Below are 24,671 nucleotides of genomic sequence, written 5' to 3'. Positions count from 1 at the left end.
TAAACAAGATGGCGCTAAAGCTACAGAAAAACAGCGAGAAGAAACAGTAATTGATGTAATATTTAATTCCTTTGTAAGTGGTCGTGGTGGAAAAGCAAAAAAAAAAACGCCTTTCAAGGTGTTCTAGGTATCGTTAGAAATGAACGGAGGATGCTGAGGCGGAACGCCACGGCGGCTTCTGCATCGTTCATTAATTTCCCTCTTCAGGCTTAAATTCTTCTGTTAGCGAAGAAAATTCCAAAAGGTTTGACGTTGTGTCGAAGAAAACCTTCACATGTGATGATCCTGATGGTGGATTCAAGACGATGGAGGTCAGAGGTCATGTCCACAATCATTTTTATCTATTGGCTTGGACTAATATATATATATTTTTTAATGCTGTTGGCAAAAGCAAATGTGAAATGTGCTTGGTTTCCATGGTGATATATCATTAAAAACCACCATAACGGTGGAACGTCCATATTGATCTATAAGGTATCATTTTATAGCATCCAGCTTTCTGAGTTTTATGACCCTAAATACAGCTTTTTTATTTCTTTGCATCCAATTGTTTGAAGAACATTTTTGAACCTTTTTTCTATATTTTTAAAGATAAACAGATGTCTGCATGTGTCTGGACCCAAAAATCACCTCCGCCTTGAGAATATTTTCATGGAAACCCTATTTGTGTTCAGATTTGGACTAAACGAGCGGCACCAAAGTCCCAAACGGCGGTGTCTGTGTGCGCGGACGCACAGAGCGCCTTCATCTCTCAGAGTAATTGCAGGCCGTCATAAAGCAAACACTCCCCGCTTTCAGAGTCAATAAAAGCGGCTTCGGCTTCGGCTCTTCCGGCTCCGTAATGGCAGCGCCGCTCCCAAATCAGCCCAAGAATTAATCTGTGAGATGTAAAAGAAGGGAAATAATGAGTTTTGTGCGCGGCGAGCGAACGCGGCGTCCTGGCGGTGAAGACGGTTTCTCAAGAACAACAGCTTTTACTGCAGTCGTCCCTAATGACACGCTAATGAAGCCGGCGGGGGGGGGGCTGTCTGCACGTCTCGCCTGGAGAGGCATGTGTTCATCTCCCCAGCTCTAATGGTTCTGCCCCCCCCCCCACATACACGCCACTGTAACCCATGTATCGTCAGGAAACAGGCCTCACACCCCCAGAGAGATTTGAAGCCCCCCGCTGCCCGGCTCTGACACCCCACACACACACACACACACACATACTTTTATGTATGTGGTTGAATCCTCCTCTTTCACCTTTTACCCCCCCCCCCCCCCCCCCCCCGCTCTAACCCCCACGCTGCGATGAACACAACACTCGGCGAGCCCGTCGGCCCGCCTGTCAGACAAGGTTGTTTAAGATTTTTCCACTAAATTGAACTCTTTCATTAGAGGCTGACAGATGTCTAAATGCACACCCCCCCCCCCCCCCCCACACACACACACTTTCACAATCGCCCCGCCACGAGCCTTCAGGTTTCTGCTCAGGCTGGGGAGGCAGAATGGAAGGGAGGGGTTGGAGCTAATTTAGGACGTGTCCTCTAGAGCGCCCTCCGGCTCGGAGAACTTCCCTCTTTCATCCCTGTTTTCTTCCTCGTCTCAGTCAACCTCCTGCCTTCCCTTCATCCCTCTCTTGCCCCCACTCCTCCACCTACCCCCCCCTCCCCTCTTTGTAAGGAAGGATGAAACGCGCTTTGATTCGCGTTCTCTCCCAAGGATGTTTCCTTCTGACACTGAGAAAAGAGGAGGACGACGAGGTTGTCCTGTCCTCCACGTGGGCCGACCGGGCCTTTTCCTGGAGCGCCAGGCTTGATAAGAGGCGCCGCGCTCATTAAAGGCCGCCGCCACACGGAGAGACCGCACACGCTTCCCTTACCTTTCGGTTTCGGAGATAATTAGCGACTCTGCGGTGCCACAATCCTCGCCTGAGGTCGCGTGTTCAAACATCCACATGAAAGACTTTGATCATGAAGGATCTCCAGCAGGTTTGGGAGCAACAGGCGGCCATGTTGCTCCGGTGCAGGGATGTGAGGAACCCTGGGAAGTTCAAACCCATTGCCACGCCCCCTTTGGACATCCGTACTGGAAAAAAGTTTTCAAGAAAACTCAACAGTTGTTGCCTGTTAATGGAGATCTGTCACTACATTCTTTCCACATCTGTAGAGTTTAGTTTCACGTCTCTTTTTTATTTCACTTATGTGTTAAAGTTGATGAAGGAGAAGCAGGTTTTTTTTCTTCCAGCACTTTAATTTGATCCATCCAGAGTTGGACCCGTTGTCATGTCTTTCATGAAGGTCCATCCTAGTTTGAGTCCAGATGTGACAGTAAAATCTGTCTGATTAGTCCACAGATTATTTGTCCAGAGGTTTTAGGGATAGTCCGGATCTTTCTTTTTCGTGTGGCTCAGTTGTGTCTTTTTCCTTTCAAACAAACCATTTTTGTCTTGGATTTCTTTTTTGAAAGGCCTTAGCCACATTTACTAGTGCTGGTGGTTTGGGGTTTTCTAAACCAGTGGGGGGTAGTACTGTAGAGAGTGTGCCTTTAGGCCCGTACACACCGGGACGAATATTCGCCAGGCGTTATTCGCCAGCGTTTTTCGCCACGTTTTTTGTGTTCACACCCAGGCGATTTTCGCTGACGATGAGTGGAGTGAACATGCAATTTCATTCCCTGACATTAGATGGCGCTTAATGTAAAACAGAAATACTCCTGTACACAAGGTGGCGCTGCGCAACTTTACGCTTCTTAAAGTCGCTTTTCACTCAGAAGAAGAGAGCAAGTATTTACACGCTTGTCAGAATCAAACAAAGAAAACATGAATATTTCAAGCACCAGTAGCTCCAACTGGTGCTTGGTTCGGGGATATTTTAGAATGTCCATCATTATTTCTTCGCGGCAGTGTAGACGCTACTTGGCGTCTATCTTCTTCGCTGGTATGTGTGCTCAGCAAGGCAGTTTTGTGTTTGAGCGCCCCCAAGTTGTGTTTTACTGTAACTTCAGAAGCTCCAGACACGTGAGCAAAAGCGCCGTTCTCATTGGTCGAGTAGATTTCGACGCGACGCGTCGAAAAAAAAAAACGAACCCGAGGCGTTTTTTTTTTTGACGCTTTAACGCGTGGCGTTTTTTCGCGTCGATGTGCACACTCTCGTTGGTGCCCTTTGTTTAGTCACGAGGCGTTAAACGTCGGCGAAAATCGCCGGCGAAATTCGTCCCGGTGTGAACAGGCCTTTAAGCTACTTACACACCGGGTGTGTGATGCGGTTCAGGGATGCACTGCTCTTGAACATGCGTTTCTTATACAGTGTTTACACTGGACTGTCACCACCTGATACTAGAACTAATCCACCACCTACAGTTGGAAGAGTCTTGGTGTAAAATGTCCAAGTCGTGCCAATCTGTTGATTCTTGCTTTTGATATTTCTATCACTGCTCAATTTGGATAAATGAAAGTATCGTTGTATCGTTCCAGCCGGACACAAACCGCACTTATTAATTTCTCCTCCATGATCAATTTTCAAACGGTTGGTACTTCAGGAAATTAAAAAGTTCACTATCCATACGTCACTACCAAATCCAAGTCCCTGATTGGTCAAAGTTGAACTGGTTTAACGTTCAACGCGCGTTCAGAGGCCATGCGATTTGTATGTAGACTCAAAAACTTGCGTGGCGACGCGTGAACATGAGTGTTTTGAACTCAGAACCCTGAAACGTTTACATCAAAAGCAGTCACTTGAGCCTGGGTTTCCAAGCCCGGTGTGAACATAGAATTACAGTCCCCTTGAAGCTCATACAGCCACCTTAAGGGTCGTCGTTGAACCCGTTGTGGCCCACGAGACGAAAAGTTTGCCCAACTTGCTCCAGTTGCTAGTAAGATCCGAGTACTGAGCCCTTTTTGATCGCACGCTAATGCTGTGCAGTGATACGTCAGTGCTCCTAGAACGCCAGTAGGATGTCCACAAACTACCTTCTGTCTAAATTCCTCATTTCTAACAGTCAGGCTGTTTGCAAAGAGACCATGTGACCAGCACTAACGGGGTCCTTGTGCTGTCTGCAGGATTCAGATGGAAAAATCTGTACGACACACCTGCATCTCTCCTACTTCACCCTGACTGGCCCTTGTTTGTTGGATAAATGTTCTCTGCAATTGTCGCCTGCAGCACCAAGTTCACCAAGCCGTCTACGACCTGTGTGCCTCCCGTATAATTGTAATAATAAACTTTATTTGTATGGCACTTTTCAAGATGAAAAATCACAAAGTGCTTCACAGTAAAACACAGAATATAAAAGAATTAAGAAAAGAAGCCATTTTAAACAGATAGGTTTTTAGCTGCTTTCTCAAAGAAAACACTGAGAAAATACTCCACCTGTTGGTGCAGTTGAGATAAAGGCCGAGAACATTTGGTTGCGAGGCCTTCGCAAACACGTATTCACCGCCATTCGCCGTCCAAGCAAAGCAGCAAACATCAACGGTTCCCTCCCACACTCCTTTGATCAAATGAAAGCCCTCCTTCAGAAGGTCTGTGAGGGTCACGCTCCTTTCAGCAACAGGTCACATCAAACTGGCCTTCGTCATGGTGGCGAAACCGTTAGCCGACATCATCCCCACTTCATTAAGCTGGGTAAACAATTAAGCCAGCTCATGTGAGCAGAATGATGGAGGGGTTTAGCATTAGCTAAGCTGCGTCGCCTCTCCACACTCAACTCCTCTAAGTGTTTAACATAGTCTGGCTGCCTTCGCCGCCCACCCCCTCCCCTCCCCTCCCCTGCCCGCCATGAATCAATATGCTTAAACGCCGCCACCAACTTGCAGAGGGAAGAGGGGTGAGGGAAGTTAATTGAAACACAAGCGATTAATATTTTTTCCGTTAAATAAGAGTGTGCCGGCGCGCGCGTGGCTCGGGCGCATCGATGAGGTTTGGGCACCTCCTGCGATAGCATTTAGGTTTCTCTGCAGCAATTACAGCCTTTAATTGAATTGATTTCGATAATGAGGCTCAGTAATGACGACGCGGAAGAGGCGGGGTGCGGGCACAGACGCGTGCGTTTCAGGATTACAGAAGGGAAACGTCTAAAAGTGCTGCCTGCTGGTCAGCCGACTCCATCAGGCTTCTCAGCACCACTGGTCCGAGGTGTAACCTTCAGCTCGTTGCATAATATCCTCCAGGTCAGAACGCATGAATGTTTGATGACACATGGCTCGCTACATGATAAATATAACATCCCATCCTGGAGTATAACTCTTTTGGCTTTGACTCCACCTGCGACCTTTTCCTCCATCCTTGGGCGCCTACGGCGGCAGCCGTATGGATCCGTGGACTTACACAGATCTCCTAAAGGGCGGAGAAGCCGTGGATCCTCATGGTATTGGTGGCCTGTCTGCCTCCGGAGTGGTAATTGCAGAGAACCCCTTTGTGATGGGGCAGTGACATGTGTAATGGTCCTGCACCTGAACAAACAACGCGCATCGACCAACGTGCTGTGCGCATAAAGCATTCCTCCCCTCGCCGCTGCGCAATAACCCTTCTTTAATGACACCTCGCCGCTCAGCTTTTTACTTCTCAGAGCCGCCATTGATCAGCTTTGATTACATTCAGATGTTATCTCTGCGGCGATGCAATCTGCTTTGATTGATCGCCTGCATGTATCTGTATATCTGTGAGGCAGGTGTTAAGAATCACTGAAGACATGCAAACCACAGGGAACCTGTGTTTTATTCTTATGGGAAACTTTATAAATAAAGTTATTTAGATGTTGAATACAACCGTCAATGGTAAGCGTCTTGCAGAGTTGTGGGCGTTTGTGGATTGTTGATACAAAAAGACACGAAAGACACGAGGGTATCGGGTCAAAGCTGTGAGTGTGAAGTTACTGAAAGGATGCTGGGAAATAAAATGCAGGATTTTAAACTCTCACCTTCCAGGCAGATGAGGAGAATCTGGGTTTGAACTTTGGATTTCCAAAGCAATCCAGCCGAATCAGCTGCAGGAAAATAAAGAAAAAACTTCTATGACCCGGGGATTAAGTATTTTCTCCTCGAGTGACTTTCTTTTTACTTTATCCACTTGTTTCTATTCCATAAGAAAAATTAAGTGTTGTATATTAGGGACTCTACGTTTCTTCAAAGTATAAGTCGCAGCAGCCGAAAGATGCATGATTAAGAAGGAAAAATCGTATATAAGTCGCACTGGAATAGAAGTCGCACTCTTGGGAAAGAAAATGCGAGGCTTCTAAACAAAGTGCAGGACTTGCGCACAGGAAATCAGGGTTCAATTCCCTGGGTGCTCAATGAGTTTTACCCAGTGAGGGTTCTTGGGAAAGTCCCTCCCTGCTGCCTAACAATAAAATACAGATGCTAGATGCTCCTGCTGTGTGTGGGAGGAGCTACCATCAGGTTTTAGCCTGATCGCTACATTGAAGCGTTGACTGTACATGTTTAAGCACTTGTCCATGAGATCATTCAGTCTTTGTTATTTTTTTGCCATGAGTTTCCCCATCTACTGCAGGAGCTGCGTCTGACGGCGCTTTCAGCGGTACTTCCATCTCTGTGACCCAGTTTGACGACGTATTAGTCAGAGGAGGGAAAAATAAAAACATTATTTATTAAGTCAAAATTGCAAAAAAGAAAAATATAATGAAGTTCAGGAGAAGAACTACATCATCCTCTAGCGGTTGTTAGCAGAAAACGGATAGTGGTAGAATAAAATTAATGTATGAGCGAATATTTGTCCATCCATCCATCTTCTGAACCTGTTTTATCATTTCTGGGGTCACAGGGGCCAATATTAATGAGTATAAGTCACACTCCTTATACACAGAAAGAAACGCGGCCTTTAGTCTAAAAAATGGCATTAGGCAACCTTCTGAAAAATGGAGAAACCAAAATATTAAAAAACTAGAAGAACAAAAATAATTTTTTTGACCATTTAAATGCTTTTAAATGTGTTGCATTATCTTATAAATGTTATCAATAATTATGATTTTGATCCTCTTAATTTCTTGATTTTCTTTGATGTGTGAGTGTCTTGGCTGTTTCTGCCTCTCTAAATGTTTCTACAAATTTTCCTGATTTTGGATTAGAGCCTTTCCGGGACGGAAACTCAAACGGCTGGAAGTTCTTAGAGAGTTTATATTAAATTCTGCCTGTGGATCCATAATCGTCATGTCAACGTCTTCGCCAGCAAACCAAGTCCCACAGCCATCCCAAGACGGAGCAATATCGACTCCCTCCAAACGGATTTGGTTTAACATCAACATCTGGGTCTCTTTGAGGCTTTGATCACTGCAAATGAAAGCTGAACTCTTTAATCCAGGCAGCCACATATGAGCCGGATATTATTAATCTATTTAAAATTCATCGGAATCTGAAAACGGGGATTTCAGCATAAAGAAGCAGAAGTGAGTCCTCACTTTGCATCGGGGGGAAAAGGAGCAGAAAATGTTTCCCACTTCTAAAAAGTGTCAAAACACAAGAAATCTGAGGATCACAGGAGAAGTTTGGCTGAAATCTAGTTGAGGTTTTGGGTTATAATAAATTCAATGGTAATATATATATAAGTATATTTACATATATATATATATATATATGTATATATGTATATATGTAAAAAAAAAAAGAAGAAAAAATCACACAAACATTCAACAGTGTGAATGATTTTGGCCACACAGGTTCCAAAAATCCAAAGTGTTTTACTAAGCCTTTCTCCCAATGTGGGTGCCGCCCATTTCATGACATCATTCTAAAGTTGGCCTCAGCAACATTTCTGTATTTTTCCCACGAAACAAACAACATCTGAACTTTTGCAAAGGTGGATGTAAATATTGTTCATAGAGAATGAAAGCGTTCAGCTGATCACTGCTGGCTGGGGGCGGAGCTTGCTTCTGTTCCTCACGTTGTGATGTCACAATGTGAGAATGCGCTGGTTTTCATGTGTTGGGAGGGGCTTGTACACAGAAAGCAGGGTTTTAGAGAAAATACTCAGAAATGCGTGAATGGATCAAAATACCACTTTGGGGTTGTTTTCTGTGAGGAATTAAAATTTTAATACACGTAGAAGCCCAAAAAAGTTGTTTTTCATGATTTAGGCGCTTTAGAACCATTTCTCATGAAAAAGGCAGAGATTCAATGATTCACTTTCCCCACAATTCAGTTCAACGGTGTAAAATACGTTCCAGTATAAAGCGATTGTTGTAACGTCCCAACTGCACACCTCTGAAAATTAATATCTCAAACTGTTCTTTATGCATTTAGGTAAAAAATTTGATTTTTGACAGTTTAACTGCTGACTGTAAACCAAAATAACATATATGTTTTACATTTTTTATCAAAGTAAATGTGGCATGAAGAGGTTTGGACTGGAAGATCCAAAGATCTATTCAGTTTAACTCTGTAGAGCTTAATGGATCCAGTTTGACCATTTTTAAGAAGAAAATTGTTTTTCTTTCTTTTTTATTCTATTTTATTTTTTGGCTGCTGTTAGTTGTTGCAACTCTAAATAAAAAACGCAAACAAACAAAAAAGTCAAATTCTTGACTTCTCCAGGGTTAATTGTCATTAGAAAACACAGACAAATGACATTTATGGCGATATTTTAGAAGTTTTTCAACGTTTCTGATGCTCTGTTCATGTTCGTCCATCAGGTTAAACTATTAAATCATTTTGTTCTCGTCTCCGTTCACATTTCCATAAATATTGACTCGTTTGAACATCTACTTGTGTTGTGATCTGAACGTGTTGTTCGGCGAAGACGCTGCGTCTTTGGACATGAGGCTGTCTGGAGGTCATACTTGTGCTTCCCGCCTTCATGGGTGCTTTTTTTCCTCACAAACGCAGTGTGAGTAGGTGTGTGCGCACGTGTGTGTGGTCTCGGCAAGTGATATTGAATTCCGACTGTGAGCGCCATCTGTCTGACTTTGACCCGGCGGCTCACCGTCACACCTCCGGCGGGGAGGGAGGGACAGAGTGGGCGTGTTAGCATCCGTCCAGCGCTGGTTCTCAATCCTGTGAACTGCCTTCAACGTCGCCAGCCGCCGGCGGACGGTTCACCCGTCTCCTCGCACCACAGTCCTGTCATTTGGCTCCAAGACCGGTCGACCTCTGACCTTTAAAGGATCGGCGAGAGGCCGGGGAATAATGTTGGCCAAGGGGCTGTGCTTAACATTTAGGAACAGTTGCATCTTCTGCACCTAATGCACTAGCTGGGGGAGGGGGGGGGGGGGGGGCAATTATGAATCAGCCCGGGGCGGGACGGGGGTCCTGAGCGCACGTCAGCTTGCTGGGATTTTCGGAACACGATGAGATCAAAACAAGGGAGGTAGGGAACATTTTATCAGCCAGTCTGAAGGACAGACACCTCGGTGGATGGGGGGTGGGGGTGGGGGCTCCTTTGACTAGAAGGTCATAAAATCCATCATGGCTGCCCGCTGCACTCTGATGCCCCTGCTTAAGGTTGAAATCGTGTGGTTTTCATCGGGCCGTGATTTGGCGATACGTATCGCGATATGCGTCTCCATCTGATCAATCCCGATGTATTGCAACACCATAACAGAGACGATAGATCGTGATTTCTATTTTAGAAAAAAATGACTTTGAAAAGTTTTGTTGGAATTCTGCTCATAATGTATTGTTGCGATCGTATGGGATAACGTCCGGGGTGTTGGACGCGCTACGACAGCACTCGCACCTGGACACCACCAAGAGGGCAAATGTTTTTACGGCTAAAATAAAGGACAGGATGGTATTATTACTGCGGGTATCGAGCCTGAAGGGAAGTTGATCGAATTAGCTTGTGCAAGGGTCAGTTGAGACCCGCAGTTAACTGCTTGTTTCAGGTTAGCCTTCACCTCTAGTCCATCACGATGAGCGTGGAGGTTAGTCGTGTTTCCTCAGCACAGTGTTCCCTCGCTATACCGCCAGTCATCTTGATTGGTTGTAGGCCTTTGTTGATCTCCTCCATGTTGTGTCTCCAGTACAGAATGCATTCAGTTTGTCTAAACCAAATGGATCTTTGATCTGGATCACATCTTTGTTTTAATATTTTATAATCCTGGAAGTATTTTTCTGTGAACGTTTGAACTTTGAGAGTTTAAACTAGAAAGAAAAGTGTGAAAATGTTCACGTATGTCTGAGAAAAGTGGATAAAGTGTGTAATGAGGAGTTTTATTGCCCTGAAACATCTGTAATCCTATAGATTTCACCAATGGACCTCAACTCCCACAATAAACAAGGGAACACTGGATTTCCTTCTGGATTGACAGTTTCCGCACGGCATGGCTGTTGTAGTAGTTCAGCGTCTCGTTTCACCGTCTCGTCTATGTTTAGAGCCGTGACCACTGCCTTGTAACAGCAACCATGACACTTATGCTAGGTTGATAACAAACGCGATTCGCATGCCAAATACGTGTCTCTTTTGACGCGTCCAATTGGCTGCTTGATACATGGCGAGCTACAACATCTACTGCATGTTCTGACAGACGCTTTCAGCGGCACTTCCATCTCTGTGACCCAGTTTGACGACTTGGGAAGGAACTTTTCATTAATGTCTCAATGCAAAAAACCAAATAGATCATAAAGTTCATTTTGGGTTTGGATTCAACCTATTGATCTCGGCATCAACAAGTCACAGATCAGTCCTGATTGGTTGAGGCGCCTACGCGTCTTTTCGCCAAACTTTAGGTATTTGAACTCGGGAATTATCGCAATGTGAGAACGACCTCTAGTTGTCTCTGTGCATAGACTTAACATTTAAACTGGACCGCCCTGTGCAGCGACGCGCACTCAGCCTAAAAATGCAGATTAATGTGTGATCATCTACCGACATGCTGGTTCGTTGCAGACCTGAAAGAGCCCGAATGTGGTGCACTGCCACCTAGTGGTGGGTGGTTTAAGAACACTAAAATAAGAACTAAATACTTGCTTACAAGTACAGAATACAAAATTGTTTCCACTGCATTTAAAATAGATACCATTATTGCCAAATGAGATCTTGTGATAATTTACAGAACATCATTTTTTTCCCCCGTGTACATCTGAGAAAGCTCCGCCCACCACCACTTCTGACGTTTAGTTTAGTTTTACTGTGACAAGAGGAGGATCATTGAGATTATTGTTGTTTATTGATACACAAAGCTGATCCCAGAGTACAATAACTGCAGTCCAGTAATTATGAAACCAGCTATTTATAGCAGGTGAGTAATAATTAATGGCTTCTCCGTCATTGTTGAGCAGCTGTTGTTCTCAGCCCCTCATTATTAGCATAGCGAGGGGGGGGGGCTATCAGGTCACACATGAATATGGAAATGCAATCATAATCAACTGCCAGAGAAAAGCATTTTACAGCAGCATATCTGTGTAATAAAGATATTTAAGAGGAAAAAACAAAGGATGACCGTGGAGCTCGTCGCAGATGCATTACAAACAAATAAAGAGCCTCTTCGATCTCAAACCAACTTTTCCTGCGTTTGTAATCAAACTCCAGGAAATTACACTCAATCCCGCTTTATTAGCTAAACAGATACCATGCAAAGCTCCTTCAGCTTGTTTTCTCCAGTCAGTAAATCATGTGATTAACTATGGCGCAGAGGCTTGGAGTGGTTCCTGAACGCCTCTTTAGCCGAAGTCTTCCCAAAGAGACGGGGTGACTTTGGGCTTTAGTGGAGGCTTTCAGGGCAGAACAGGTAAACAGGACGTAGATTTTGGTGCGATTTGCGAGTCCATGTGCAGGCAGATTCCCGCTGAGCGCATAACAAACGGCAGACTGTGGCCTTCCAGGCCGGAAGAATCAGCACTGAGGAATTGTGGGATACTGGAGGAGAGTTTGTGCTTTGCTGGTCTCAGCGGGAGCTTTCAAGATCAAACATGTCGACAGCGCCGCTGCCCGCCGGGCCTTGTGGGTAGACAGACCTGAGGAGGAGCTGCCTGAAAGGCAGACAGTATTTTTTTTGTGAGTGGGAGGACTGTGTGGCAGGAGTGAACGGCGGCGGCTGTCATGCCTGTTGTTGTTTTTTGTTTTTGCCTTCAGAGGACACTCTTTGAAATGGATTAACACAGACTGACTTGATGTGGCTTCCAGGTCCGCTTTGACACGACTTTCTTTCGTTTGATGTGACTTCAACCCACGCCGCGGCGTCCCTGCATCTGTCCTTGTGTCAGTGATACTGTACGGACGCCGGCGCCCGGAGCACCGCAGACTATTCCTGTCCGCCCCATTTTCACTTCGCCCTGTTTTCTTTTTTTCCCTCATTTGTTGTTTCCCTGTCGAAAGCCTCTCATTCCCCTCTGTTCTTTTGCTGTCCTTTTACATCCGTCTCCCTCTGCCGTGACTGCCCCCTTCAGGCAGGTGTTGGAACGTATCTGTAAGCGTGGATGTTGGACAGGCCTTTGAGAAGGGAGAAAAAAAAAGGTGATAAGAAAGAGAGCAAGACGAGGGGAGAGTCTGGATAAAGGTGTGTGATAGAATTGGAAGATCAAAGCCCTCTGTCATCGCGTGACTGAGCCCAGAGGTGTAATGGGTGAGACGGGGCGCGCACACTCTCGCACAGACTCCCTCGTACACACTCGCAGCTGGTATTTGACTCCGAGTGTGATTGATACCGGGCTAGATTTGGAGAATCACTGTCATTCGTCTCTCCGCAGATCAAACAGCCACGTAATCTCCCATAAAAGAAAGAGAGATGGAGGGAATAAAAGGGGACAAAGGAGGAGAGTTTGGAGGCGGCTGAGAGCGGCGACAAAGCCCTCTCGTCTCGCCAAGTGTTTTTGTGTGTTTTTTTTTCTCCTTTATAAAAGCAGAGCCAACACCTCAAACACACGTCTATCATTCACCTCCATTTAAGCGTCAGACACCAGAGAGACGAACAGCAGCTTCAAACGACGGGTCTGTCTTTATCTGGATATCAGATGTTTGAATTAGGAAGGCATGCGTTGCATCAGAATGAGCAGGAGATGCATCATCCTCCCGGAAAAATACAGAGACGCCGCTGCATCCTTTTCTGTCCTCGAGCTGCAGAAAAAAGGGAGACAAATGCTAAAGTTTGAGGCCAAAGCCATTTCTTTACTTCTGTCAAATTACAGATTATAATGACAAAGAAAATTAACATTTCAAGAAACCCCATTGAATAAAAAATAATAAACATTTTTTGTTTTCCTTAAACAGGTTTAAACAACAAGAATGCTGAGGCTTTAGTAAAGATTTCCGTGTTTATTTTCCAAAGTTTAAATGTTCAATCAAATTCTGATCAAAAGTTTAAGTCAAGTTTTTAACTTGAAGTGTCAAGTTAGGTCCAAGCCCTAAATGGTTTAAGGCAAAGGGTCTTATTTTGTGGTACAGGTTTGGCCAAGTCGGACCTGAAGTATTTGAGAATCAGGTCCAAGTCATGTTAGATCAGACTTGGACCTGCTTTAGTCAAAATAGAAGCAAGTCCAAGTCTGATCTAAAGCAAGTCTTTGGGTGTATTCAGACTGGAGAAATCCTTAGTCCCGGATCGAGTTCTGAACCTTGCGTTTGGTCTGAATTCAGACTGGCATCATGTGACCCGTTCTGTTCCAGACCAAAGCTTGGAAACAAAACCATGTGACTAAAGATCTCCTCAGTCATTGGCCAGGAACTACGAGGGCGGATCAAACATTAAGAGAAAGACGGACGTGGTGTGCTTTTCAATTCTTATCGGGACGGTTAACTTATTAAAACTTTACATGTGGATTACCAGATGACCTGGTTCCACTTGGCTGTATTCAGACTGAACATTTAGTCCGGATTATTGGGGAAAACAAACTCTGGTTGACTTTAAGCCGACAAAATGTGTCCAGTCTGAATGCAGATCTAGAGTCTTTGAGAAACAAGTCCGAGTCAAATACCAAGTCCTTGATCACCGGTTGAGTTTTCCATAAACTGATCCAAGTTCAGGGTTTGGTTTAAGAAGCTAAAGTCACATTTCATCAAGTAAATAACAGTTAACTCACGAATAGCTGAGCTCAGGGCTTTTACTGAAAACCCAAAGGTAACTCATAAACCTTTGGTCTACACTAATTCTTGAACTCTTCAACTCTTTACCTGGAAGAATAAAACAAACCTCACGTTGACATTTAAGGTCCAAGTCACGTCCTGAAGTTTGGATAACAAGTCTTCTGTTTAGCACACAGATTTGGATAAATACATTTTTGGGAGTCAAATTCTTGTAAGGATTTCTGTGTTGTGATGATTTCCTGGCCGAGACTCAGAAACCCTCTAGTTGTCTACTCCAACCGTCTCTGTGCTGCTGGTTGGTGTTTGTCAGCCGGAGTCTTTCTGTGTGGAGTTCCTGTGGGCGGCGTGGGGGTCGGCCTGCCCCCGCCGCTGGAAGACACGTTGGATTGATCGGAAACACTGCTCTACTTCTCTGCTTTCACCGGCAATTGATTTTTCTCTTCCCTGATGGCGTTCTCCAGAACGACAAAGCCTGGATTCAGGCGACTCGGAAAACAAAGGGAGGAAGAGCACCTTTGCTTCTCCGAGGGTCTCTGGGATTTAGCTGCACTCCCACCTTCAAAAGAGAGGAGCTGGTTTGTCATTTGAGAACTCGAAAAACTTCAGATTAGATTAAACAAATGTAGGCTCCCCTGATTTTGAGGGGTTTTTACGTGAAGGAGGAGTTCCTACAGACGGGTAGATCAGGACGGTGTGGACATGTGGTCAGGACGCCTTCAGGTTAGGGTCAGGCTTCCCGGTGGAAGTCTTTTGGTTGGATCTCAGTGGGAACGGGCCTCATGGTCAACCCAGATCCTCGGACAGATCGTCTCTTTCAGCTGACCTTGGACGCTGCTGCGTTCCCATGAACTAGTCGGAGGAGGCGGACGCTGCTCACAGAGCACAGACGAACCAATGGAGGACTGGAACTAGCCATTTGGAAGGACGACTCTCTTTTCCAACTTGTGGAGACATGTCGGCTTTAAAAGCGACTTCTGTTTCATCGTTTCTCAGCTGTAAATTGTCATTTCTGCTGTTCATGAAATGTTTTCCTTTTGTTTAAATGTCTGCGCCTTTGTCAACAGAAGCCCAACTCGTTAGCGTGGTTTGTCAGGTTTAGGTGGTTCATTGTGGACGCCGACTCTTCCATTATCTGTTTGAAATGTGAGTGGATGTTACCGTAGAAAACAATGAAGGCGTCATGGAAACGATTTTTACTGTCCTCATGAGTTTGCATGAATAAAAAATGAATTTAACGTGAACAAAAGGTGAAATTATGACAACAAATCAAACAATTCTTAAAATGTAGCATACAAAAAAACAATAGCAATAATGCCAAATACTTGTGCATATATTTGTATTTGTAGAATTAACAGAGATTTTCTCCTGCTTATTTCTTCACAGATGCACCACCCTATTCAGATGAAGCCTGCAGACAGTGAGAAATCTAACGGTGAGTGGCTCCGCCCACAAACGCACACGCACCACCAGGCGGCTCGGTAACGTCCGTCTGCTGCAGAGAGAGCGCGGCGTCCAGGAGGAATTCTGATTTTCTTCTTGTTTTCTCTCGTATGTGGAATGAATTATTTAGACTCTTCCAGTGGAGGTCAGAGGAAGTTGAATCGTTTTAGCCTTGTGCTGAGCGGGCGCCCGGCCCCCGCCGCCGCGCGCTCAAACAAACGCTTCACACGCACTTTACTGTACACACACACACACACACACACACACACACACATGACTGCATTAGTTTGACTAAAAAAAAAGTCTGTCCTGAAGCCTCCAATACTTAAGTGCATCCTGGAGACAGGAAACTCCACAGGAAGTCCCTCATTTGTTTGAGTGACACATGTGCCACTATTTTCTATCCATCCAGGTATCCATGACTGATTACCTGGTTCAGGTGTGTCCAGTCAATCAGAACATACATGCGTAATACAGTCCTCGAGGCGTGGAATTGCCCTGACCTAGGCCTTCGTGTTTTTTTTTTAAATGAGGCTGTTTGGAAATCATTCCCTTTTTGGTTACACGTTATTTGAAAAAAGGTTGATTTGGGTGTAATTGGACAGGAATTTACTGGTGGTACTCTTCAACTAATGCTGACGAAAAATGATAAAGACTCACTCCAATCATACTTATATGTATTTTGAAAGTGGTTTTTTAATCATGATTACGCCGTTTTTAGGAAAAAATCCCCAAACCTGTCATTCTTTGGGACAAAGTTTGTGCAGAGTGGAAGGAGTTCATTAGAAATTTGCCTCTAGTTGTGGGTCGTACCATTGGTGCAGAAGTAAGCCCCCACTGATGTCCCATCATTCCTTTGTTTACACTTTCTCCTGCTAGCTTACAGTCTGTCACAACCCCAACTAAACATTACTGTGGCATTGCAACAGAAACCAAAAGCAATATCGGAGCTGTGCAGCCGCACAGTTTTGAAAAAATAGACGTACATGGAATTCTTTGTCTGGCCCCGCCCATTTCAGTTGCTGCGTCCAACTGAGCTTTTTCAGATGGCGGGTTTTCCTCTGCTCCTGACATATCTTGATTTGAATAAAGAATTGCTCAGAAACGCAGTTTCATCTTAACTACTTATACGTGTCCCAGAAATGCCACAAAAATGTTAAAAAAGATAAAAAAAGAACAGTTTTCTTCAGAATAGAACTTTAAAGAGACCTTCAGTCCTTGACTGAATATGAATATGAGAACCATACTGAGTGACCCCTCCCACCTGGCGTTCCAAACAGGAAGTACTTGCTGGTTCAAAAAAGCCAAAATCCCATAGACTTCTATAGAGAAATAAACAGCTGTCAGTCATTCTATTGGGCAGAAGAACCGTTGTTGTAATCCTAATTTTTTAAAATAGTTTTTTTCCAGCTTTTCAAGTTCTAAACTGATTAATCAAATCCCTCAATAAAAGAAGGTGGAGCCTGCTAGCCCCCACGTCCAGCATTCAAAACATTGGACAGATTTAGTGTAGCCCGCTCTTAAGTGGTAGGGGTGTGGACGTCCAACAAGCTCAGTCCTGATTGGCCAGAGTGGTTACCACAGAAACCATGACTCTGACCAACTTGAACTAACTTCTTACTGATGATGTCCGGTTTCAAAATGGTGACTGAACTGTCTTTATTCGGTTGGAGCCAGACGTTAACCATTTTCTATGGCTGACGTCACAATGACTCGGTCCAGTTCTGTGATACAGTCTAAGCTAAAAACAGAATTTGACCCATTCATGCCACTTAAATTGACCACAAACTCAACACTCACATATCTGATGCCAGTGTGTCAAAAGTCTGACATTTTATTCAGTTTTTCTGTGTACGAACAATTGCCGATGATTCCTCATTTGGTCTTCATCAGTAACCCCTGATGCTCAAATGAGTCCACGATGGCGTCATGGACGGCAGGGACAAACCTTGACTTTTAAATTAAAACCTGCTCCTAAATTCGCCAGAGTATTTCCTGCCTGGTTGCTGAAAGTTGCTGGAGTTTCCTTTGTGTGGAGCAAAGGATGTGGAGCCACCTTCAGACGAGTGTAATGACCAGGAACAGATGTTCTGGATGGATAATCAGCGGACCTCAATTTGGCCCGTCCTGCAAAAACAGAGAGATCACTGGCAGATAACTGATACTTTTGGCAAATTAAACTTGAATTATATGGATGACAAGGTGGGAAAATGTGCGTTTTGGGGGAGCCGACCCTTAAAGCTGAGTAATTGAGCAGAATGTGGAAATGGACGGAATGGTTGGAACCTCACTCAGGATTTGAGGCGGGAATCAAAAGCAGTTGTTGTTTGGAGGGGTTTCCGCAGGGGCTCCTGCCTGACGAGGCAGCGGCTGACGCAGACGATGAAGTGGCACGGCGCTCTGCGGGAGCGGTTAAATGACAGCATCCTGGAGGGCAGAGCAGGAATCTTTCTAAAAAGCCATCATCCGCTCCACTGAAATACAGCCAAATGTGACGTTCAAGACATAACTGTCAGGGCGGGGACGCGGGAACTTAATAAAGAAGGCAGGGCGCTGAAATATGGAGCGGGCGGCGTGGCACGCATCCATCCACTTAACAGTAACGGCCTTCAATAGAGCCGGATTTGCTTTAATAGTGACGAATGGCTCCTAGGAGCTTTATTAGTTTAGTGGAGTACAGTAACAGTGAGGACATTTCTCCTCCTCTTTAGGCCGTTGTCATTCTGATTTTGGGGGGTGTTCTTCAAACTCGCCGTGAAAGGCTTCTCCAGTGTCTCCCAGAATGCAAAGCTTTTATGAGCCTTATCGCCCGACCGGCTGCCGAAAATCAGAAACAGTCAATTGCAGCGATATCTGCCCCCCCCCCTCTTCCCTCCGCAGACGCAGAGTAAATTAATTACATTGCTGTAAGATGTGCGGTAATCATCCTCTGGAGTGATGCTCTCTCTGTGTACAGAGGAGTTACAGCTTTTGGAGACGACTCTCATCTCGGCTGCGTATCCTGACGGGTTTTTTTTGTGTGTTTTTTTTTTCTTACCCACACAAACAATCCAAACAGCAAAATAAACAAGCGCACTATTGATTTCCCAGAGTGCAACCGACCGCTTATCTCTTTCGCCTCGCGGTAAGAGCTGACAGTTTCCTCATTAAAAATGAATTGGATTAGCATTACATAGAACGGTGGGGGTAAAGAGCGCACACGCTCCCCCACTCCAGTTCAAAGTTACCCCACGCTCACTCGCCGAGGCACGCGGACCGGGCGCCATGCTGCCTTTTCCTGGAGATTGCACCTGAGACGGCGGGATTGTGTCATTTGGGAGAGGCCGACTGATGACGGCTTCTAATGCTCCAAATCCCACTTTTCTCTTCTGCTTGAGACGTTTTTCTCCCGATTCCTTTTTTTTGGCCAATCTCAACCGGTTTACCAGCTAATATCAAGGATTTAGAAATGAGATTCTTACTATAGCCAGTTGGTTTGTGTGTCTAATGTCATCAGCCCAAAACTGGTAACAGCATAAATACATGACCCTGAATGCATCATTGCACCGTCAACAAAGTCCGATAAGGGAGTCATTTGTGGATGACCCTATATGTAGGAATATAAACCACTTCTATGCCTCTCCAAATGTATTAATAACTCTAAAATTGGAGAAACTTTTAGAAAAAGCAAATATTTGTAAATCAGATTAGTGTTTGCCCTGTTTGGAAATATCGTCAAGAAATCCACCGTTGTTCATCCCAAACTCTGATTGGACTCATCAACTCAAACTTAATCATTTAGACTGAAAAGGAAACATTGAAGCAGCAACTTCCATACGTTTGCAACTGTTGACAACACTGTTGCTTTAATTTAAAAAAATTTGACTCCATAGAGATAATAATAAACTTTATTTGTATAGCACCTTTTAAGATGATAATCACAAAGGGCTTCTCAGTAAAACACAGAATATAAAAAGAATTATAAAAAAAACTATTTTAAAAAGATAGGTTTTTAGCTGACTCTATAAAGATGTTTGGTCCACAGAAACTAAAGCATTTTTTACCTCTTTTATGTTGGTATGAAATGTTTACAGAGACTTTCCAGTCTGTAGATGAAAGTCAATTTTACAGTTTCCTCCACTAAACTGACTGTAAAGATCACATGATGTTCAGTTTGAAACCAGTTTTGTCGCATTATTTATGTTTAGGATGTCAAACCTTTTTAAAATAACTGATGTGACAGATGTCTCTAAGTTGTCTCTAACTTGTCTCCAAATGATCTCCAACATGTCTCTGACTGGTCTGTAATCTGTCACAAACCTGTATCCAACCTGTATCAATTTAATATTCAAATGTCACAAGTAAAAAAATAAATAAATGAAAACAATTTTCTTGGATTTCGCTAAACTGATAAGAGACAAAAACAAATAAAAGTCAAAAAGAAAAGTCATTTTTTTGCACAAGTTCAGGTCGATGAAGCCTTTGTTGAAATTTGATCCACAGCAACATTTGCGGTTTCATAAATATTATCTCCAGCTGTTCCACTTTTTATTGATTCAGTTCTGAATGTTTATTTGTTCCTCTTTTGCAGCTGTTGAAGACAGGAAGTTGTTCATCGGCATGGTGTCAAAGAAGTGCAACGAGAACGACATCCGGGTCATGTTCTCTGCATTCGGACAGATTGAGGAGTGCCGGATCCTCCGGGGGCCCGACGGGCTCAGCAGAGGTACCGGTCGTTCTGACTCCATCCACACTTTGACGCTCTCTGTGCGATCTTTTTTTTTGTTCTTTTTTTTTTCTGCGGATCAACGGCCTCCAGCAGCTGCAGTTCATTCACGTTCAAAGATTCAAACATAACTTCACTTGAAACAGTGAGGCTGGACTTTGCTGGTTGGGAAAAGACTCCGATGTAATCCTTTTTTTCCAGAAATCGATGCAAACTGGATTATTTATCACATTTTTGGGGGGAAAAACTTGTTTGAAAATTGAACTTCTGCCGCTTGTGCTGCTAAATTAAAGGTACGTCTTTGCAGCATCTGGCAGGTAGATTTGATCATTTAACCAGAGTGTCAGCGATCAAGCTGCAACAATGAACTGTCACATCTATGTTGCCTTGACGACGAGTGCAGTGATTCTCAGAAAAATTAAATTAAAGCACCTGGCTCAGTTTTAAATTCCTATGAGTATGTCGGTAAAATGACCAATCGTCCCATCCATCCATCCATCCATCCATCCATCCATCCATCCATCTATCCATCTATCCATCCATCCATCCATCCATCCATCCATCCATCCATCCATCCATCTATCCATCCATCCATCCATCTATCCATCTATCCATCCATCCATCCATCCATCCATCCATCCATCCATCCATCCATCCATCTATCCATCCATCCATCCATCCATCCATCCATCCATCCATCTCCCAACCCCTTTGGGGTCACAGGGTTCCTGGAGCCTGTCCTAGCTGTCGGGCGAGGGCAGGATCACCCCCCCGCGTGGTTCGCCTGTCCATCACAGAGCTGTATAAGATTCAAATAAGAAAATGCATTCTATTTATGAAAGTTTTTCATTTACAAAATGTTTTAATTTATGCAACCAGGTCTAAACCAAACCAAAGGATCCGTTTTAGGTAGTTAGTACAACCCCAGACGGGGGATTCTGCACATTTTTTATTAAGTCTAGACTTTGACACATTTCATTCTCCACCAATTTGATGGAAATTGGCAGCAAGCCCTCATCATAATGCTTCTACCATCCTGCTTTGTTGAGTTGTTGTAAACAGGAGCTGTTGCCGGCGACAGCAAAATAACACACGCTCTTAAAACGACCATAACTTTACAACCGTTTAGCGCTAACTTAATTCCAATGAATGTTGGTGTGAAGTAAAGCAGCTTTGTGCTCACATGCAACACACAACGTTGACGTTCAGAATCTGTTGGAGTTATGTAAACGGTTGAAGTCGTAGAAGCTGAAAGCTGTAACTCAGGTGTTCAAGGGTTAACTTCAACATCTGCTGACTGAAGTTTATAGAATCTGAGATGCAAAGATCCTCCTTCTGTCATGGGCCACGCCTAACACGTTTATGAGTGTGCAGACCAACAAATGGTCAAAAATGAAAGATGTGTCCTTTGTAACATTAGATTAGGTAGAATGGGCTGTAAAAAAGTATTTGCCCCTGTTAAAAATATTAGGAAAGTCTTGCTTTTGTGAGAACAGTAATCATTTCCTATGCACCAAAAGATGAACAAAAGTTGCTATATGAGTTCCCCATTTATTGTTTTTGTTTTGCTAAATTGACACTGGAGGATGTTAGAACCCTAACGCTACAAACACATTTCACGCCTGTTCAAGAGTCGCTAATGCTCTTGAAACACTTGGTGTCAAATGTTTCCGGCCAGGCACAAACCACACTAAACACTCTTTTTCTGGTGATCAATTTTCACACAGTTGTGACTTTAAAATGTACACCATCTATCTGTCACCACCAAATCTTTGCCCCTGATTGGTTTAACTTTCAACGCTCGTTAAATGGTCACACATTTGGTACGTAGAGCCTGAAAACGGTTGTAGAAACTTGCTTAGCTCTGCGTGAACTCCAGCCCAAAACGCACATTTTCCTGCGTTTGCATAGGCTCTACAGCGCAGGTGGTTTCTTGAACGCGCGCTGCCACGGCAGTGGCAACGTAGCCTAAAGGTTTCAGCTCGCGGACTGAGTCCATACCATCACACTACCTCCACCATGTCTCTGTCTCTCTGGAAGTCTGACTGAAGACAACACACCCAGGACTTTTGTCCAAATGTTTCGTCAATCCAGATGTTGCTGGAGTCATTTTGGCTCCTGGAAAGTTTCTGCACCGTCTGTCTGTTCTTCAATCATTGATTTTTTTTTAAATCTAAAATATATAAAGGACTTTGAAGTCAATCTATTTAAAAGAAACAAAAACAAAGGGATGCAGATACTTTTTGCAGTTTTGTAACTGTTCTCATTCATGATGAACAAATGGAATCTTTTGCATTCATGTCACCGTTGTGTTACATAGGAACTCCAGTTTTCCGTTTTGTACCGAGTCCTTTTCCCGACCAGCTGTTCGATTGAACAACCCCCCCACATACGTTCATTTGAACCCCCCCCCCCCCCCCAATAATCTGCACAGTGCCTGCAGAGTCAAATGCAAATGAACTGCAGCCGTGTCTTGAAGCTGTTGCGGCCGCTGTGAATACATGCTTCTTCCTTTTCGCTCTATAGATCTCTTTTCCCCTCCCTTCTCCTTTTTTCTCCCCCCCCACCTCCCCCCCATCTCTCGCTCTCTCAGCCCGGGCTCCTGAACGCCCCCCTCCCCTCCTCCCCCGTCCCCACCTCCTATCCTCGGCTCACATCATCCACCCTCAGGTTAAGCCTCTCTTTCAGAGGCGGACCAAAGCTCTTTACTTCCATCTTGAGGCTGAGGGCTTTCAGTCCGACCGTCGGCATGAGGAGACGGCGTTTGATGGTTTCCTCTGAGGCGCCGCCGTTCATTCAGAAATGCAAAGTCTCGCCATCGTCTTTAGATACAAATATAGTTTCATTCTTAGTTATCAGGACAGAATAATGAAGAAAATTAAACGAAACAGACGGTCAAATATTTCAAACTACAGAACCGAATCAAACCAACAAGCACTTCATGGTGGAGACGAAACTTTCAACTGGGATTTTATTTTGAAAGATACAAACTTAATTGACCGGTTTGGACGCAGGGCAGGAGCGGTCTGACACAAGAACAGGCGGCGTTTGATGCTTTTGTTACTTCAAACGCACATCGCTCAGGTCCAAACCCGCGCCGTGGCTTGACGCAAACTGTGATCCCGACCGAACCATCTGCAGAAACCCCCAAACGTCCAAGGCGCTGACTCAGCAAAACGTTTTAGAAACCATACACTGACTGTATAAGAGAACTGGACTGAGTGAGTGTGACATCATCTTTACAGCTTAAATGGCGTACACAGCGAGCAAGTGTCACGCAGTCAAGAACGCATTTAGCATACGGTGTTGACGCTGGACTGTCGCTACCCAGTGCCTACAGTTGGTGGAGTCCTGGTGTGAAAGCGGTCCGAGTCTGGTGAATCTCACTCCAGGCTTTTTCTTTCACAGCTCCATTCTGATAAATGAAAGACTTGGTGTCATAGAATTCCAGCCTCTGTTTAATTTCTCCATTAGTTTTCAAACTGTTGACACTTCCCAAAATGAAAAGGGACGCCATCTAGGAGTCACTATCAAATCCAAGTCCCCCAAATCCAAGTCCCCCAAGTCAAACTTTCGCACCAAAGTTTGACCTTTCAGTGCCTGAAACGCTTACATAGGCTTTTCATTGGAAGGCGTCAGCTTTATGCGCGCTGCTGAGGCCGGTGTGAACGTAGCAATACTTCCTACTCCAACCAAATCCAGTCTGAACACTTGTCATTTGTTCGCGATACAGATGCCGCCATGTTGGAATGTCAATAGCAACCACTCTCACCAATCAGGAGTGAGCTTGTTGAAAGGCCACATCCCCTACCACTTGAAAGTGGGCTAAACGTTTTGAATGTTGGAGGTGGGGGCCAGCCGCCATCTGATTGGTCGGTTTGGAACTTGAACAACTACAAACAAAAATATAATGAAAAAAAAAATTAACAAAAAGATAATTTTAACAAGAATGCTGATTCGGACCAATAGAACGACAGCTGTTTATTTGTCTATTGAAGTCTACAGGATTTTGGCTTCTTGGAACCAGCATGTACTTCCTGTTTAGAATGCCGGGGGGAGGGGCCAGTCAGTCCAGTTCTCATATACAGTCATGGGTTCCAACAGGACCATGACATCTCATGAACAACCCGGTGAAACCTTTGAAGTTCTGGCTCATCCTACCAGCCTCCGTCATCCATTTTCACCCCTTCCTGTCTTACCGTTGTGGTTTCTGTGTGCTGAGGAGATGCAGGGGCTTTCATCCACCTGTCTTCTACTTCCACCCCACCCCCCCACCCCCTGTCATGTAGACTCCACGTCCCGTCACATTTTTTGCTGTTTCTCGTCGGACGTTTGGATGTTTTTATCGTTGACTCCCCCTCTCAATGTGACTTTTCTCTCCTTCTACCAGAACCGGTCTTTGCCTCCAGCTAAACGTACTCAGACTCCCATGTTCCCCTGCTTCTTCAAACAGCACCACCCTCCCTGGCTCCAAATCCACCCTGGCTGTCCTAGAATATTCTCTTGCATCAATTTGTCCTGTTTTTCTCAGACATCCTCCGCCGGCCTCCTTCCATCTCTCTCCAGCCCCTTCTTTT

The 24,671-nt window shown here is 44.5% G+C and overlaps 1 protein-coding gene across 14 annotated transcripts in view; it reads left to right on the top strand.

Annotated features, from left to right (window-relative positions):
- The window catches only part of celf2 (CUGBP Elav-like family member 2), a 219,168-nt gene that overhangs the window by 156,273 nt on the left and 38,224 nt on the right, over positions 1–24,671 (top strand). For all 14 annotated transcript variants that reach the window (XM_023952426.1, XM_023952422.1, XM_023952424.1 and 11 more), the window contains 2 exons: positions 15,333–15,381; positions 19,960–20,094. In XM_023952426.1, coding sequence (XP_023808194.1) covers positions 15,333–15,381; positions 19,960–20,094 — 184 coding nt within the window. The remainder of the gene's footprint in view (positions 1–15,332; positions 15,382–19,959; positions 20,095–24,671) is intronic.

Source organism: Oryzias latipes, chromosome 23 (genome assembly GCF_002234675.1).
Source record: "Oryzias latipes chromosome 23, ASM223467v1".
Lineage (NCBI taxonomy): Eukaryota > Metazoa > Chordata > Actinopteri > Beloniformes > Adrianichthyidae > Oryzias > Oryzias latipes.
This window is presented reverse-complemented; position numbering and strand designations above follow the sequence as displayed.